The sequence below is a fragment of the Dasypus novemcinctus genome, chromosome 11 (genome assembly GCF_030445035.2).
Source record: "Dasypus novemcinctus isolate mDasNov1 chromosome 11, mDasNov1.1.hap2, whole genome shotgun sequence".
NCBI classification, from domain to species: domain Eukaryota; kingdom Metazoa; phylum Chordata; class Mammalia; order Cingulata; family Dasypodidae; genus Dasypus; species Dasypus novemcinctus.
Genome location: NC_080683.1, coordinates 2569985 through 2586558, shown reverse-complemented (window position 1 = coordinate 2586558; position 16574 = coordinate 2569985). Strand labels below are relative to the sequence as shown.

Below are 16574 nucleotides of genomic sequence, written 5' to 3'. Positions count from 1 at the left end.
AAAGCCAGGTAGTGTGATTTCTCCAATTTCATTTTTCTTTTTCAATATGTCTTTGGCTATTCGAGGCCTCTTTCCTTTCCAAATAAATGTCATAGTTAGTATTTCAAGTTCATTCAAGTGTTGATTTTTATTGGGATTGCATTGAATCTGTAGATCAGTTTGGGTAGGATAAACTTTTTTTTTTTAAGATTTATTTATTTCTGTCCCCTTCTCCCCGCCCCAGTTGTCTGTTCTCTGTGTCTATTTGCTGCGTGTTTTTCTTTGCCCGCTTCTGTTCTTGTCAGCAGCACGGGAATCTGTGTCTCTTTTTGTTGCGTCATCTTGTGTGTCAGCTCTCCATGTGGGTGGCGCCATTCTTAGGCGGGCTGTACTTTCTTTCGCGCTGGGTGGCTCTCCTTACAGGGCACACTCCTTGTGCGTGGGGCTCCTCTACGCGGGGGATACCTCTGCGTGGCACGGCACTCTTTGTGCTCATCAGCACTGCACATGGGCCAGCTCCACACGGGTCAGGGAGGCCCCGGGTTTGAACCGCGGACCTCCCATGTGGTAGACGGACGCCCTAACCACTGGGCCAAGTCCGCTTCCCAGGATAGACATCTTAATGATATTCAGTCCTCCTATCCATGAACAGGGAATATTCTTTCGTTTATTTAAGTATTCTTTTTTTTTTTTTTTTAAGATTTATTTATTTATTTAATTCCCCCCCCTCCCCTGTTTGTTCTTGGTGTCTATTTGCTGCGTCTTGTTTCTTTGCTTCTGTTGTCGTCAGCGGCACGGGAAGTGTGGGCAGCGCCATTCCTGGGCAGGCTGCTCTTTCTTTTTACGCTGGGCGGCTTTCCTCATGGGCGCACTCCTTGTGCGTGGGGCTCCCCCACGTGGGGGACACCCTTGCGTGGCACGGCACTCCTTGCGCGCATCAGCACTGCGCATGGCCAGCTCCACACGGGTCAAGGAGGCCCGGGGTTTGAACCGCGGACCTCCCATATGGTAGACGGACGCCCTAACCACTGGGCCAAAGTCCGTTTCCCTATTTAAGTATTCTTTGATTTCCTTGAACAGTGTTGTGTAGTTTTCTGTGCATAAGTCTTTTACATCTTTAAACATTTATTCCTAGGTATTTGGTTTTTTAAATTACTCTTGTAAATGATGTTTTTTTTCCTTGATTTCCTCCTCAGATTGTTCATTATTGGTGTATAGAAAGGCTACTGATTTTTGTACATTGGTCTTAAAACCTGGGACTTTATTGAATTCATTTATAAGTTCTAGAAGCTTTGTTGTAGACTTTTCAGGGCTTTCTATGTATAGGATTATATCATCTGCAAATAGTGCAATTTTGACTTCTTCCTTTCCAATTTGAATGCTTTTTATATCTGTTTCTTGCCTCAGTGCTTAAACAAGTGCTTCTAACACAATGTTAAATAGGAGGGGTGATAGTGGGCATCCTTGTCTTGTTCCTGATCTTAGAGGGAAAGATTTTAGGATTTCCCCATTTTAGATGATATGAGCTGTGGGTTTTTCAAATATACCCTTTATCGTGTTCAGAACATTTCCTTCTATTCCTTCTATTTCCTTCTATTCCTATCATTTGCACATTTCTTTCTATTCCTATCACATGCACCAAAGAGGTGAGGATCGTCAACCAACACACCAAGTAACTGAGAGAGTCTGCAACTGCAAGCAGGAGAATCCCATCCATTAGCCATGTGGGATCTAAGAACCTGTTCAGTTTAGAGGTGGAGAGGTCATCACCATCCCAGGCTTCTCAGTATGGAGGAATAAAGTATGAGTTACAGTGGACTTACTGATATTCTACTATAGAATTATTGTGACTTGAGCAATGGAAGAAATTATATCATTGATGTGGAGACATTGTCCATGGGAGTTGCTGAAGGCAGGGAGATGGAAAAAGAGTGTGTGATATGGGGGCATTTTCAGAACTTGGAGTTGTTCGAATGATATTGCTGGGACAGATGCAGTACATTATATATCTTGCCAGAACCCACTGAATGAACTGGGAGAGAGTGTAAATTACAACATAAACTATAATCCATGCTGTGTAGCAGTGCTCCAAAATGTGTTCATCAAATGCAATGAGTGTACCATACTAATGAAAGAAGTTGCTGATGTGGGATGAATGAGGTGTGTGGGGAGTGGGGTATATGGGAACCTCTTATATTTTTTGATGTAACATTTTGTGTGATTTATGTATCTTAAAAAAAATAAAAAAAACCCAAAAGATGGTTTCAAAACTAAAGAAAACATGGAGTATATAAAAAATTAATACAGATTAAGACAACTAAATTTATTACATACCTTTCTGTCATATTGATAAATGTAAATGGAAAGCGTTTAGATTAGGCAGTGTTTCAATATACATCAAATTGTTCATGTTTCTTAAACCACCCACCAATGTATCTTATAATTAAACTCAGATCGTGTGCCAAAAAATAAAAAAAAACAAAAAATAAACACTCTATGAGTCCTGATACCATGCCTAGAATCTCAGCTCCTTAGAATATGATTCTCAAACTTTGATGCCTAATGAAATCACTGAGGTTTTTTCATGCCAAACACATGAACAGATAAATTCATATCTCTGAAAGGGACCTAGACACTAGAAATTTTTTTAAAGCTTCCGTGTGAATTAAGTGTACAGAGACACTTGAGATCCACTTCCATAAGATATATGACACAATATGGAAAGCTCCTATGTTAATATATATAAATAATTATCAGTACAAAAATTACATGATTTTTAATTAAAAAATGATTGTTATATAGATTAATCTGTGGTTCTATTTCTCACAATACTTTTCTAGTGACATTTACAACCATATTCGGATGAAGAAAATATCTAATAGGGGATGAATAAAAGTAAACTGTCAAGTTCCTCTGAGAAGATAAGTAAAGTTTAGTACATTATGGTAGGTACTTAAATTATCACTTTCCCCCCATATTTTCTTAATGCACTCCAAAATGTTTTAAACTGTCTTCACATAAATTCACTACCTTTGAGAGTCTGGCTTTCTTCACCTCAGTGAATCCACTGAAGGCCTTTCATCCTACAAGATTCTCAACAAACTCTGACTCCCTCCTTTTAGAACAAATCTTTGTACTGGTCTCCTCACTTACAATAATCCCTGGATTTCTCTGGCTCCATTTTCTAGGTATTTTCAAGTTCTTCCTGAAACATTAATTATTGGAACTCTGCAGGGACATAGTCTCAGCCCTTGCTTTTCTTCTAAGCAATATCTTCCATTCCTCTGATCTCAAATATTATAACACTTAGACTTTCTGGTCCAACTCTTAAATCTGCTCCCCAGACCTGAACATGAATTTCTCCACTGGAGTATTTCAGAGTTTCCTCATCTGTTACGTAGATCATCACCTTTTGAAAGCTTGCTTGTCTGTAATAATTCAAACCGTAATAAATGACCTTACCTGTCACCCAATGCCTTGGAGTAAAAAAAAAAAATCTTAGACCAATTCTTGGTATAAGATATCTGCATTTCTAAGAGTTTCCATCTCCAAAAATGAAATTGTTCTAGATTATCTACTCAAACCATCCTTGCATTTTTTCCTTTAAGTGATCTCTTCTAATGTAGCTCTTAAATTCATCAGTTCCAGACTGTTTTATTTGCTAATAAAACTTCACATTCTTGGACAGGCCTAGCTCAGAGTTGACCTACAGCATAGACAAATTTCTGACAAAAAGAAATCATCACTTGCCTCAAGATTGTTGCTTTGTGATGTATTAGTCAACTAAAGGGGTACTAATGCAAAGAAACAGAAATGTATTGGCATTTATAAAGAGTATTTATTTGGGGTAGAGGGAAGTGGATGCAGCTCAACCGATAGTGTCCACCTACCATATAGGAGGTCCAGGGTTCAGTAACCAAGTCTTCCTGGCCTGTGTGGTGAGCTGGCCCATGTGCAGTGCTACCACTTGCAAGGATTGCCATGCCATGCAGGGATGGCCCCCACGTAGGGATGCCCCATGCGCAAGAAGTGCGCTCTGCAGGGAGAGCTGCCCTGCGCAAAAAGTGCAGCTCGCCCAGGAGTGGCGCTGCGTAAATGGAGAGGTGATGCAGCAAGATGATGCAACAGAAAAAGAGATACAGGTTCCTGGTGCTGCTGAGAATGCAAGTGGACACAGAAGAACACACAGCGAATGGACACAAGAGAGCAGACAACTGGGGGTGGGGGGGGGGGGGAGAGAGAAAGAAAAACAACAACAAAAAATGCACAGATATTTGGGGTAGCAGCTTACAATCACAAATCACAAGGCCATAAAGTGTAAATTACTTCCCTCACCAGAGTCTGTTGCCACATGTTGGAGAGTTCAGCCTTCCTCTTCCTCCTAAGGCTCCCGGGTCCCAGCTCCTTCCTTTCTCAGCTATAGGTTAGCATAAGGCTTGTCTCACTTCCTAGGGCTTGTTTCTTTCTGGTTTCATGTGCTCTGCTCTCTTCACAAGGTCAGCTGTAGATTGGCAGGCTCATTGTCTTCCTGGGGCCTCTGTAGTGTATTGGAGCCTTTTTTTCCCCCTCACTTATCTGCTTCTCTGTATTTACTTCCCTGGGCTCCAGCATCAAAACTCCAACTCTCTCCTCTGCTGTGTAAATGTCCTACTGATGAGGCCCAATCAGAGTCTTAATCATAGTTTAAGTAAAAGTGAAACATCTGAATCTAATACAGTCTAATATGCCCAGAGGAAAAGACCAGTTTACAAACAGTCCAATATCTATTTTTGGAATTCATAAATAATACCAAACTACATGTGACTAGGCTGAAATCTCATAGGATTATATGAGAAAACCATGAAAATGGTGTTCATTACCTAAAATGCATGCCAGTACAATAATACAGAACTCAACTTAAAATTTCGGAAATGTGAATTTAAAAAGAAGATAAAACACATTATTTTGGTATCAAATACCCATATGTAAAGTGAAAATACATTGCTTGATTTTGCTTTTGAAATAAGTTTTGTTCCATATGTCAATATATGCCTGAAGACTTTCATACTTTTAGTTTTAAAGAATAGTCAGTAATGGTTTTGGGATTTTTGTTTGAGGTGATTGGGAAGTTCTGGTAATGGATGTGGTGATGGTAGCACAACATTTTGCATGTGATTAATCCCACTTAATTGTATGCTGGGGAGTGGTTGAGATCGGAAAGTTAGTTGTATATATGTTTTTACAATTTATAGAAAGAAAAACTAAAGAGACAGTGACAGTTCAATGCAGTACTTGAACCTGGACTGAAGCTAATTAAAAAAATAATGCACATCCTATTCATGATAAATCAATAATGAAACTAGATGATTTACTCTGGGAATCCTTAATATTTAGAAGCCTGTATGGTTTTACATTTCATAGAACATCAACAAAAATTAATATGAAGAGACAATTGGGATCGTTTTTCCTTTGTTCAGTAGTAATATGTGCACACTTTTCAAAATGAAAATATTTTTCTTTGAATATATATTTTCAGAACAAATATTTCTATTTATTAAACTACACTGATGCCCACATCCTTAGAGACTGTTGGTAGAGTACAGGTCCTCTTAGAAATGAAGAGTAGCAGGGACCTTCTTCCTATCGATACTCTAGAATCCTTTCCCAGCATAAAATCCACAAAACAAAACCACGGGGAAGATATAAAGATTGATATTGAGACTTTTAGAAGGAATTAAAGGATACAATCTGTTTTCTTTAACTGCTTCTACATGATTTCTCTAATTTGAGGATAAAGATTGTGTTAAAGAAAACATGACCTGATCAGAAGTGTCTTCATTGTTGTCTGAATCAGGGTATGTCTTCTAGGTTACAGGACTACACTATCAACTGTATAAAAAGAGTCCTTCATGAAAATGGTCCTTTATCTAGAGTAAGAAAGAAGCTCTGAGCTTCATCAGTGCCTTGCTTTCCTTGCATGTTCAGTCTCTTTGGATTCTGGTGAGTAAGGAAGAGAATTTTAACCACAGACCGTCCTTATTTATTTTGTGAATGGTTTTGTTAATCAGATTGTAATTGTTGGATTTGACTCCAGGCATTAGGCCTGATTATGTTACCGTGGAAAATCATTCAGGGAGTTGTTTTATGCAGTTGGACCAGTAGGAGGGCAGAGTAATAAATGTATACTGGCAAATTTTATGAGTGGCCTTAAGGAAAGACTCTGCTTAGACCTGAATCAACATATTAGTCCATGTTCTGTGTTCACATAGTCATGAACAAGGCACATAATTGAAGTTGGTTCTATTGGAGACAGTTGTAAATATGCAGAAGGACATGACACATGTTCTCAGTAAGTATCTGTTGAAATGTGGATTATATTGTACTGTAAACCTCAAGTGAGTTACAGGCTGATGTTTGGATAGTAGATGCAGTTCTGTGAAGCTTCCTGTGTGGTAGGAGAACCTGGGCAGGGGTCATAATTATGTGAATAAACTAATTGAAGAGATTTTGACAAGGTGGAGACTCATCAAAATGAGAGGTGGCATTCCAGATAAAACCTATGTATGAGACTTAAGGAATTTGAACTGGGAGAAAAAATTCAAACTCTGGCTGTCTTTTTCTACTCAAGTAATTTTTAACATTTTACTAAAGATTTCTGAACCTCTGTCTGTTTGTTAAATAGGTAAATTAGCCTCACTCAGCAGGGTTACTTTGAGGATTCAATAACCAAATATCTAAGTTTCCAAGCACAATTAGTATAAACATTGTTTTCCTGGGCTCAAATGGGTCAATTAATCTGATACCTGTTTCTGACAATATCATCATTTGTCCATGTACTTATTAACAATGTTTTAGGGGAGAATTTACAGTATAGAAGACCCTTCAGAACTGTAAATTATGAAATGCAGGGATGTGACACCTGCAGATGATTAATATAGGTTAAGATTTCAGCTGCTACTTTACTAAAATAACAGATTGGGAAAATAGGTTTTCTCCTGATTTCTTCATTGTATGTTATCTGAGTCTTAAAATTTATAGAGGTTTTGAGACATTATGGTCCATATGTTTCTACTTTCTGAAGCAGGGGGTTTTCATGACTAGAATTGCATGATGGGAGCCATTGATCTCTCCCAATGGAACAAGCCTTGAATTGACCAACCCCATAATGAAATACATTCTTCAGATATCTGAGTCCAGTGGGATGAGATCTAGAACTCGGCATTGAGTGATATTGTTAAACACCTGTGTAAAAGAACAAAGATGAATTAGGGCATATGTACTCAAAAGGGCAGGTACAAGGTAAAGCAGAAAGGGAGTGAGAGTCCAGTGGACTGGAATGGATGGTTCAAAGCCAGGAATATTCGTATCTGAGAAATTCTAGAGTGGTTTCTCTGGAGGTGGAGACCCAAAGTTTTGGACTCAGGGAGGGCATTGAAAATCTCTGAACACCATGACCTAATGAATATATAAAAATGATTTTCATATTCCAATCTGTACAATGAAGGTATTTATATCTTCTTTATTATCTAGAGTAGCCAAGACCTTCTTACTCTTGCCTTGGGGAGGGGAGGGTTCTTCCCCTCTTTCTCTTGGAGTACACTTCATATTCCTGTTAATTGGGGTGGGGTTTTACTTCCAGATGAAAGGTTGTGATTCATGAAAGTTGGGCCTAGAAATTGGAGAAAGACCAGAGTTTCACAGCTTCTTTTTTTTTTCCTGTGGCACATTCATTGCATTTGGTGAATACATTTTGGAGCACTGCTGCACCACATGGATGATGGTTTACATTGTAGTTTACGCTCTCCCCCAGTCCACCTAGTGGGCCACGGCAGGACATACAGTGTCCAGCATCTGTCCCTGCAGTACCACCCAGGACAACTCCATGTCCCGAAAATGCCCCCACATCATATCTCTTCTTCCCTCTCCCTACCCTCAGCAGCTACTGTGGCCGCTTTCTTCACATTGATGCTACAATTTCTTCTATTACTAATCACAATAGTTCCATAGTAGAATATCAGTAAGTTCACTCTAATCCATGCTCTATTCCTCCATCCTGTGGACCCTGGGATGGTTATGTCCACTCCACCTCTATATTGAGACAGGGCTTAGATTCCACATGGATGATGGATACAGTTCTCCTGCTTGCAGTTGTAGGCACTCTTGGCTCCCTGGTGTGGTGGTTGACCTTCTTTACCTCCCTGTTAGCTGGCCAGGGTAAGTCCAGTGAACCAGAGGGTAGGGGTTGCAAGTCTGCTGAGGTTCACGGCCTGGCTGTCAGTTAGACAGTCCAGAGATTCAGGTCTCCTGAGTATACACCAACCCCAGCGCCAACCACAGGTTCAGTAAAAGTGACAGAAGGAGCATGTGTAGAAAGGTCACATCTGAATCCAGCTCCATCACACTCTGGAGCACAAACTCCAAAGTGGGGCCAACTGACATGACACTGAACTCCAGAGCCATCTGCCATGATTGTAGAACCTGGGGGTCTCTGTAGCCCTCAGGAGAACCAGTACCTGGGGTTGTATCTACTTTGGCTGTCTCTGTGGTCCTGTTGAGGAGTGCGTAAGCATGACCCCTCTGATGACCTCCCGACTCTCTTTTAGAGACTCTTAGCCATATAAACTCATTTGCCCTTTCCATTTCCCCCTTTTATTCAATGTCAAAAAGCAGTTTTTAATACCTGATCCTACATGTAGGCTGAGATATTCTCCTGGTTTGAGCTGACCCTTTTATTCAAGGTCTTTTTCTAGTTACATCACCAGCTGGTGCTTGGTAGTAATCCCTCAGCACCAGGGAGATTCATCCCCGGGAGTCATGTCCCATGCTGAGGGGAAGGTAATGCATTTACATGCTGCGTTTGGCTTCGAGAGTGGCCACATTTGAGCAACATGGAGGCTCTCAGGAGGTAACTCTTAGGCACCCTGCTGCTCTAGGCCCAGTTCATATTTCAGGCACACAGGCTCATAAGCATAGTCATCAGTATCAAGGGCTCATTGTTCAGCCATCCTTCTTTGTTGGTCTTTGCCATTGCACTTGGGGAATTGTCGCTGTTCCATGGGGAATGTGATAGAGCTCCCCTGGCTAGGAACTCAGCACTCCCTCACTTGTCGTTTTTAACTGTAACTACTATGAAAATATCCATTTTTATGTATCCTGCATACATGCCCTGGAGAACTCCCTCCCAACCATGTGCCCCCCATCAATAACACCAGTGTTCCTCCCCTGCCATAATTGAACCTCTCTGTGGTCCAAAACTTCTTAAAAAATGAAGCCTAATATATTGCCAAGTTCCATTAATCATATAATGGAATATAGTGATGGGTTTAAAGGTTAGCTATAGAATACATACTAATTTAGAAAAACTAAAATAAGATAAAAATAAATTGGGGTATCAAAAAATAAAAAAGCTTTGTTTTTGACATTTTGCCTTTCATCACTGCAATAGGTGTTGCCCTGTATATACAGTGGCAAGGCAGTTTCTTTCATTTCTTCCTCAATGTCTACATCCTTCTTTTTTTTTCTTCTTCTAATTATTCATTATCACAAAAGTTTTAGATCATAGTCATTCACATATACAATATATGTTGCTCCCACATATCCAACATCACTTTGTCCCTTCCCCAGCAATGATCTTATCTGGTTGTGAGTGAAAACCTAGAGGACGTCAGTTGTCAACTGAGCTATTGACAACGCCACCACTGGTGATTAGGAAATTCTTCTACTGAAATTACCCATGTGTTGTCAGCAGATGGGTAGGTTTTTCCTATTGGCATGGATGGTCTAAGGTCATTTAGGAGATATTCAAGAATCTAAGCTGCAATTAAGTTTATTCAGTTCTCTAGGACAGTGATGATAGTTTAGGGGTTCGCTGGTAAGTAATCTCCTTTCTGCCATTACACAGAATTTTTCCAGACTTCGTTAAGTCTCTTCATTAACTGGAGAGATGAGAGAGGTTTTTTCTCATCCAACCCATTTCCTCATTGGAGAAATAGTGCACTCATTGATTATTTTAATGCATGCAATTGGCTTCAACATGTAGTTGAACATAGGTGATAGAGATTCTCCTTACCCACTTGTCCCCAATTGCCCAATTTCCAATTTTGTAACAAGATAACCTTTACTCAAACATTCTAAATGTTAGTAATTATAAGAAGTATTGTTTCTTTAATTTTGGCGTGCATTCAGGAAGAGTATATAATATGTAGAGTAAAATTTATGGCCCTGTGGAAATTGTAAAGACCAGAATGAGCAAAAGACTTCTTGTACTTTTTAAAAAAAATTTTTATTTTTCAATTGTATTTTTTAAAAGATACATGGATCACAAAAAATGTTACATTAAAAATATGAGGCTCCCATATACCTCACACTCCACCCTACCCCACTCTTTCCACATCAGCAACCTCTCTCATCATTGTGGCACATTCATTGCATTTAGTGAATTCAGATGTCTACATGGGCGAAATCTATGATAAAGTGGAGGTAAGTAGTTGTACAGGGAAGGGACACTACGGGGGCATAGGGATATTATTGGGTGGGGCTTTGTAGGCTTCTTGTGCTCTTGAACATAAAGAGGTGAGGATACAAGAAAGACAATGAATATGGGTGTTTGGAGGTCCCAAGGAAAGTGGAGATTGGAAGAGCTCATTCTCCTGGAATGATCAGGCTGGGACCATCATTCAGTATAACATCTCAGGAGTCCATGGTATGTGCTGCTGAACTGTCTATACTTAAATGTTATGGTGAACACCTGAGTTATGTAGTGTTGAATGAAGCAGCATCTCCCCATCCAGAGTTCTCTATGATTATAATTAGTTCAAAACTGAGTTCATCTGAGGGAATAATCTAATCATGGTTTTGATATCAAAGTGGCACATCATGGATAGTGCTTGCCTTATGAGTCTGTAGATTTCCTTGAAATTGATAGAAAAGTGTTTTAGTTATGAACGCTGAAGTTTTTTAGGCAATTTCCAGTTTTTATTATACCCCATATCTTGTGATATTCTTTTTATAATGGAGTTTTAAATAGTGTAAATGTGTCTCTAGGTGTGAAAAACCGATGACCTTTCAGCACTGAGAATGATCTGACCTGAAAGTCAAAGTCAGTTTGAGCTTTCTGTAAATCACCACTTTCTCAGTGCTGTCCCCTCAAATGTCCTACTGTGGACATTGTTAGAGATGGCTCTCTCTGATCCCAAATGTCCATGATGTTTTTAGGAGTTAGTGAACTTGAAAGATATAGTGATAGACTTCACTCAGGAAGAATGGGCCTTGCTGGACACATCCCAGAGAAAGCTGTTCAGAGATGTGATGCTGGAGAATATCAGTCATCTGGTCTCAGTGGGTGAGTCTCTCAAATTTATCTATCTTTATCAGTTTCTTTTATTTCCTCAAGAAGTGTTTAGAACATCTTGTCCATATTGTTTCATATTTATATTTTATTTTTAAACTTTATATATATAATATATTTTACATTGTGTTATAGCATACACAACTACCTAAAATAAAGTTGTATCTTATTACATCTAGTTTTTCACCCCACTAGATTGTAATCTTCTTGAACACAAATTTCATGTTTTTCTTTTACTCAGTGTTCATACTCCGAGCAGTGCTGGGAATGAATATTTTCTTAATGAATAAGAGGGTTAAATATGTCCTTAATAATTATTCTGCTTTAGGATTTGGTGTGGACTGAAACTATAGTTGACAACAGGCATATCCCATTACACATTATGTTACTGGATTCTTTTTGAAAATAATAATGAACCATAGTGGAAATCTAGAATTTCTCCTCAATTGAAAATATAGAGGGTTCTGCAGGCTCTCTTTGAACTTGGGCATCAACAACCAGAGGTCCTCACTGTATTTGGGCACAAGGTTAAGAGTTAACCCTTTAATGGTGAAGAACTGTCAGTATTCTGTATTTTCAGGTTCTTGCCCTTAGCTGACCTTCAATGTTTACCCTATTTTTTGGTCACTAAACTGGTTTGAAGCTGTTTGTACCACAGAAAACATGTTCTTAAATTGAATGCATTCCTGTGCATGTGAATCCATTGAACATAGGATCTTTTGATGAAGCTATTTCAGTTAAGGTGTGTCCCACATCTATTATAATGATCTTAATCCTGAATCCTTTATGAAAGAATGAAATTCAGGCAGAGAGAGAGAGAAAGCCATAGGATAACAAGCTGAAATCAACAAAACCCGGAAGAGAAGAAAGAGACCAAAGGATGTCACCATGTGCCTTGCTGTGTGAAAAGCTAAAGGCCAAGGGTTGCCAGCAGCCAACCCCAGAATGACATAGTCTTGGGGAAAAAGCATTGTCTCTATGATGCTTGGATTTGGCCATTTTCCCAGCCTCAAAACCATAAACCGGTACATTTCCATTGTTTTAATCAGTCCATTTCATGGTTTTTGCTTAAGCAGCCTAGGAAACTAAAACAGCTTTAGGAATCCGGGGAGTGGGATGTTGCTGTTGGAAATGGCTTTAGAATGAGGTAATGGTTAGAGGCTGGAAGAAGCTTAATAGAAAAGGCCCACGTTCTTTGAAGAGACTATTGGTAGAAATATGGATGCCAAAGGTACTTACATTGAGGCCTTTTTTTAAATTAATATTTTTATTGTCTTTTTTTTAAAAGATACATCACACAAAATGTTAATTAAAAAATAGGCAATGAATGTCCCATGATGATGGAGGAGGTCGTTGTTACGGGAGGAGTGGGGTGAGGGGGATGAGGGGTATATGGGGACCTCATATTTTTTTAATGTAACATTAAAAAAATAAAGACCAAAAAAAAAAAAATAGGAGTTCCCATATACCCCACTCCTCACCCCCCACACTGCTCCCACACCAACAACCTCTTTCATCATTGTGGCACAGCCATTGCATTTGATGACTATATTTTGGAGCACTGGTACACAGCATGGATTATAGTTTACTTTGTAGTTTACACTCTCCCCCAGTCCATTCAGTGGATAATGGCAAGATATATAATGTCCTGCATCTGTCCCTGCAGTATCATTGAGGACAACTCCAAGTCCTGAAAATGCCCCCACATCACATCTCTTCTTCCCTCTCCTTGCCCGCAGCAACTCCCATGGCCACTGTCTCCACATCAATGATACAATTTCTTCCATTACTAGTCATAATAGTTCTATAGTAGAATACCAGTAAGTCCACTCTAATCCGTATTTTATTCCTCCATCCTGAGGATCCTGGGAAGGTGATGTCCACTCCACCTCTAAATCGAGAGGGGACTTAGATCCCACAAGGCTGATGGGTGGGATTCTCCTACTTGCAGCTGTAGTCTAATGAGGCCTTAGAATTTATTATTGGAAGCTGTAGAAATGCGATCTTTGTTTTAAAGTGGCAGAGAATTTGGCAAAATTGAGATTGGATGTCAGATGAAAGGCAGACCTTGAGAGTGGTGAACTTTGACATTTTACTGAGGTAATATCCAAACTAAGTGTGGAAAGAGCAGCCTGGTTTTTCCTTGCAGCTTATAGTAGAATGCGAGAGGATTGGGATAAACTGAGAACTGAACTCCTGGGCATAAAGAAACCAGAAATTGATGGTTTGGAAAATTCTGAGTTTTGGGAAGTGAGTCCCCAAAGAATAGCGCTCCATGTGAGGGTTTAACCAAACTTGAAACCAATCAGCAACTTCTATGCAAGTCAGGATTGGAGGTGCAGTTATCTAGGAAGGATCTGTGGCAAGTTCTTCATTCTGATGGTTTGGATCTCTGTGTACCACATACAAAACTGACAAGTTTTTTGTGAGATATGTATGAATGGAATCACTGAGAGCCAAGAATAGGACAGATTGAAGGAAAAATCACTACAAGGTCAGAGCCATGGAAGCTGAGTTTTAGACTGAAGACATGTTACCAGGGAGCAGGTCCACCCATTTATGTGGAAAGGATGAGTTTGCCCTGGTGCTCAGAGGGATCAGCCCTCTGCCCTATTTTTTAGGAAGACCGCTGACACCCCACTGTTCTGAATGGCTGGAACCTGTGCCCGTGGTTCACCACCCCACTGTTCTGAGAGGGTTGAGCCTATTCCCTGGGATTCAGTAAGTCTGGCCACCACTCCATATTATCAGAGGTTAGGGCCTTCACCCCAGTGTTTGGAGAGAGCGTGGCTGCTGCACAAGCTCTTGGCAGGGGTGAGGATGCTGCTTCAACAGTCCTGGAGATTGAAACATTTGTTTCATAGATGAATCTCACAACTTGAAATCTAATAGAGCATGCCTTGCAAGGTTTTAGTATTGTTTGGAACCCATGGCCCCTGTTTTCCTTTCAGTTACTCCCAATGGGTATGGAAATGTTTATCCTATGACTGTCCCTCCATTGTATATTGGAAGCAGATAAACCTGTTCTGTAGATTTCACAGGTCCACAGATGGGAATTATGCTCCAGGACAACCACACCCACCAACAATTTTGATTAGACTTTGTACTTCACATTGTTCTTGAAATTATTTAAGGCTTTTGGGATATTGTGATGGGATGAAAGTGTTTTTCATATAGAAAGAACATGTCTTTTTTAGGTTTAGGTTTAGAGGGTGATATGTGGTGGTTTGACATGTACTTAATATAACCCATTCCTGTGGGTTATAAAAAGAGTAAGGCCTTTTGATGAGATTACTTCAGTTAAGATGTGTCCCATTTCATTCAGCATGTGACTGAATCCTAATACTGTACTAGAGTCCTTTATAAGAATAAAATTCAGACAGCCAAAAAGCTGTCAAAAATGAACTGAAATCAATGAAACTAGAAGAGATTAAAGTGACCAGCAGACACCACCATGTACCTTGCCATGTGAAAAACTAAGCACCAAACTAAGCCATTCCCAGACTCTCACAGTCTTGGGGAGAAAGATTTACCTTGATGGTGCCTTAATTTGGACATTTCCCTGGCCTCAAAACCATAATAAATTGTCTTTGTTTAATCCGACCCATTCATGTTATTTGCTTAGGAAGCCTAGGAAATGAAAACAGTCACCTTCCCTGGATTTGATGGCAATACACTGTTAACTTCACAGAATTCAAAATTTCATTTACTTTTTACCATAACAAGGATATCAGGTCTGCAAATCAGATGTATTTTCCCAATTGAAGCAAGGAGAGAAACTGTGGAGAGAAGGAATTAGATTTTTTTCAAAGCCAAAATTCAGGTAAGCTCTAGGAACTTGTGCTTTATAAGGAGGAGCCTGGTCATTCAAAGAGTAGGTTCCTGAAAATATCAACTGCAGATTTCCTTAAGTGAGTTATATTTTCTGAATGTAGTTATCAGTATTGGGAAAATTTTCCTTGGGTATGGCCATTATTCCATTTGCTTCTCTATCTCTATTAAGGATCTGTGATTTTGGGAAATGGCTATTTATGTACTATTAGATTTAAAATTCACTTAATGGACCTTTTCCTTGTCTTCCTCTTCCGTGGTTTTCCCTCTCTTTACCTCCCTAACATACTAGCAGTTTTTTTTTTTTTTTACAAATAACATACATATTTTTAATGTATATGACAGTGCATAAGAATAAAGCATGCAAATTTTAAGAGGTTTTTTATATAAGAAGGTATGTATAAGAAAGATGTTTTTCCTCTTTTCTACTTTTATATATGTGTTGGAGATTTGAACCTGAAGGGTATTGGGAATGAAAGAGGGAAAGAGAGAGTGAAACAAAGAAAGAAAGAGAGAACTGGGATCACAGGGTCTGCGAGTAGTCACTCCTCAGACAACTTTATTTTCTACATGTGGCATTATATATACTCAAACTGTCGCGATAACAAGCAGTGTAATTACACATTAACAAGACTCGTAAATTAAAGAACTTATCTCAAAGTACAGAGATTTAGTATTCCTTTCAAACTACAAGTGTGTTTGCTCGTATTTCGCCTTGCCTCGGACAGCTCTATCCTGTTGACTCGAAAGGCTTAATTGCTGCATTCCTATGTTAAAAGCTTAGCCATGGAAACAGCACATCTCCCTTTGCGAGACCACCATGCCTCAGTTTCCAATATTTCCCCCTTTTTGTTTTAGTCGAGGTGACCGTGCCTGTCTTAGGTTGCCCTCCTTTCGAGAGTCTTGCCCGTCATTGACTACCAGCCAAGCTCTTCGACTTGAGGAAATTATTGAAGTGCTTTTGCCAGCACCAGATTATTTGCTTGTCCCATGGCTGTTATGCTTGCAATTTTCTTCGAAAGCACAGTCCGGAACAGGTGAAAATCATGAGCAGCAGAACAAATATGATTAGCCCTATTCCTAAAGCTGACAGGAAATGCTGTGATTTCCAATTAACTGGGTTAAATTTTGTAATAAGTGAAATCATGTCTGAAAAAATATCCTTATCATTGGCCACATGAATTTGATTTTGAGACATTTCTAATATTTTTCTTTGTAATTCAATTATTTCCAAAGAGATATTACTTTTATGGCCTAGCAAATGATTCTTAATTGTTCTCCATTCTATAGCAGATGAATTATAGGCAAGAGGAGTAATACAAAAGTTGTTTTCATTCCAATCATATTTTAATCCCCTTAACAAGTTTAAATTATACAATTGATCTCCCATATGCAAAACAGCCAATTCTTAATCATTAACTCAATTATTTAAAGCTAC

At 39.3% G+C, this 16574-nt stretch overlaps 1 protein-coding gene across 19 annotated transcripts in view; it reads left to right on the top strand.

Annotated features, from left to right (window-relative positions):
- Nucleotides 1-16574, top strand: part of LOC101418824 (zinc finger protein 596-like) — an 85098-nt gene that overhangs the window by 54964 nt on the left and 13560 nt on the right. For 6 of the 19 annotated variants that reach the window (XM_058306448.2, XM_058306446.2, XM_058306447.2 and 3 more), the window contains one exon: nt 11173-11299. The exons of 4 other annotated variants lie outside the window; for them this stretch is intronic. In XM_058306448.2, the coding sequence (XP_058162431.1) occupies nt 11173-11299 (127 nt within the window). Of the gene's footprint in view, nt 1-2819; nt 2925-5826; nt 5959-9683; nt 10438-11172; nt 11300-16574 lie in introns of those variants that run through there. 9 more of the 19 variants (XM_058306450.2, XM_071218391.1, XM_058306449.2 and 6 more) reach the window with 4 other exon arrangements.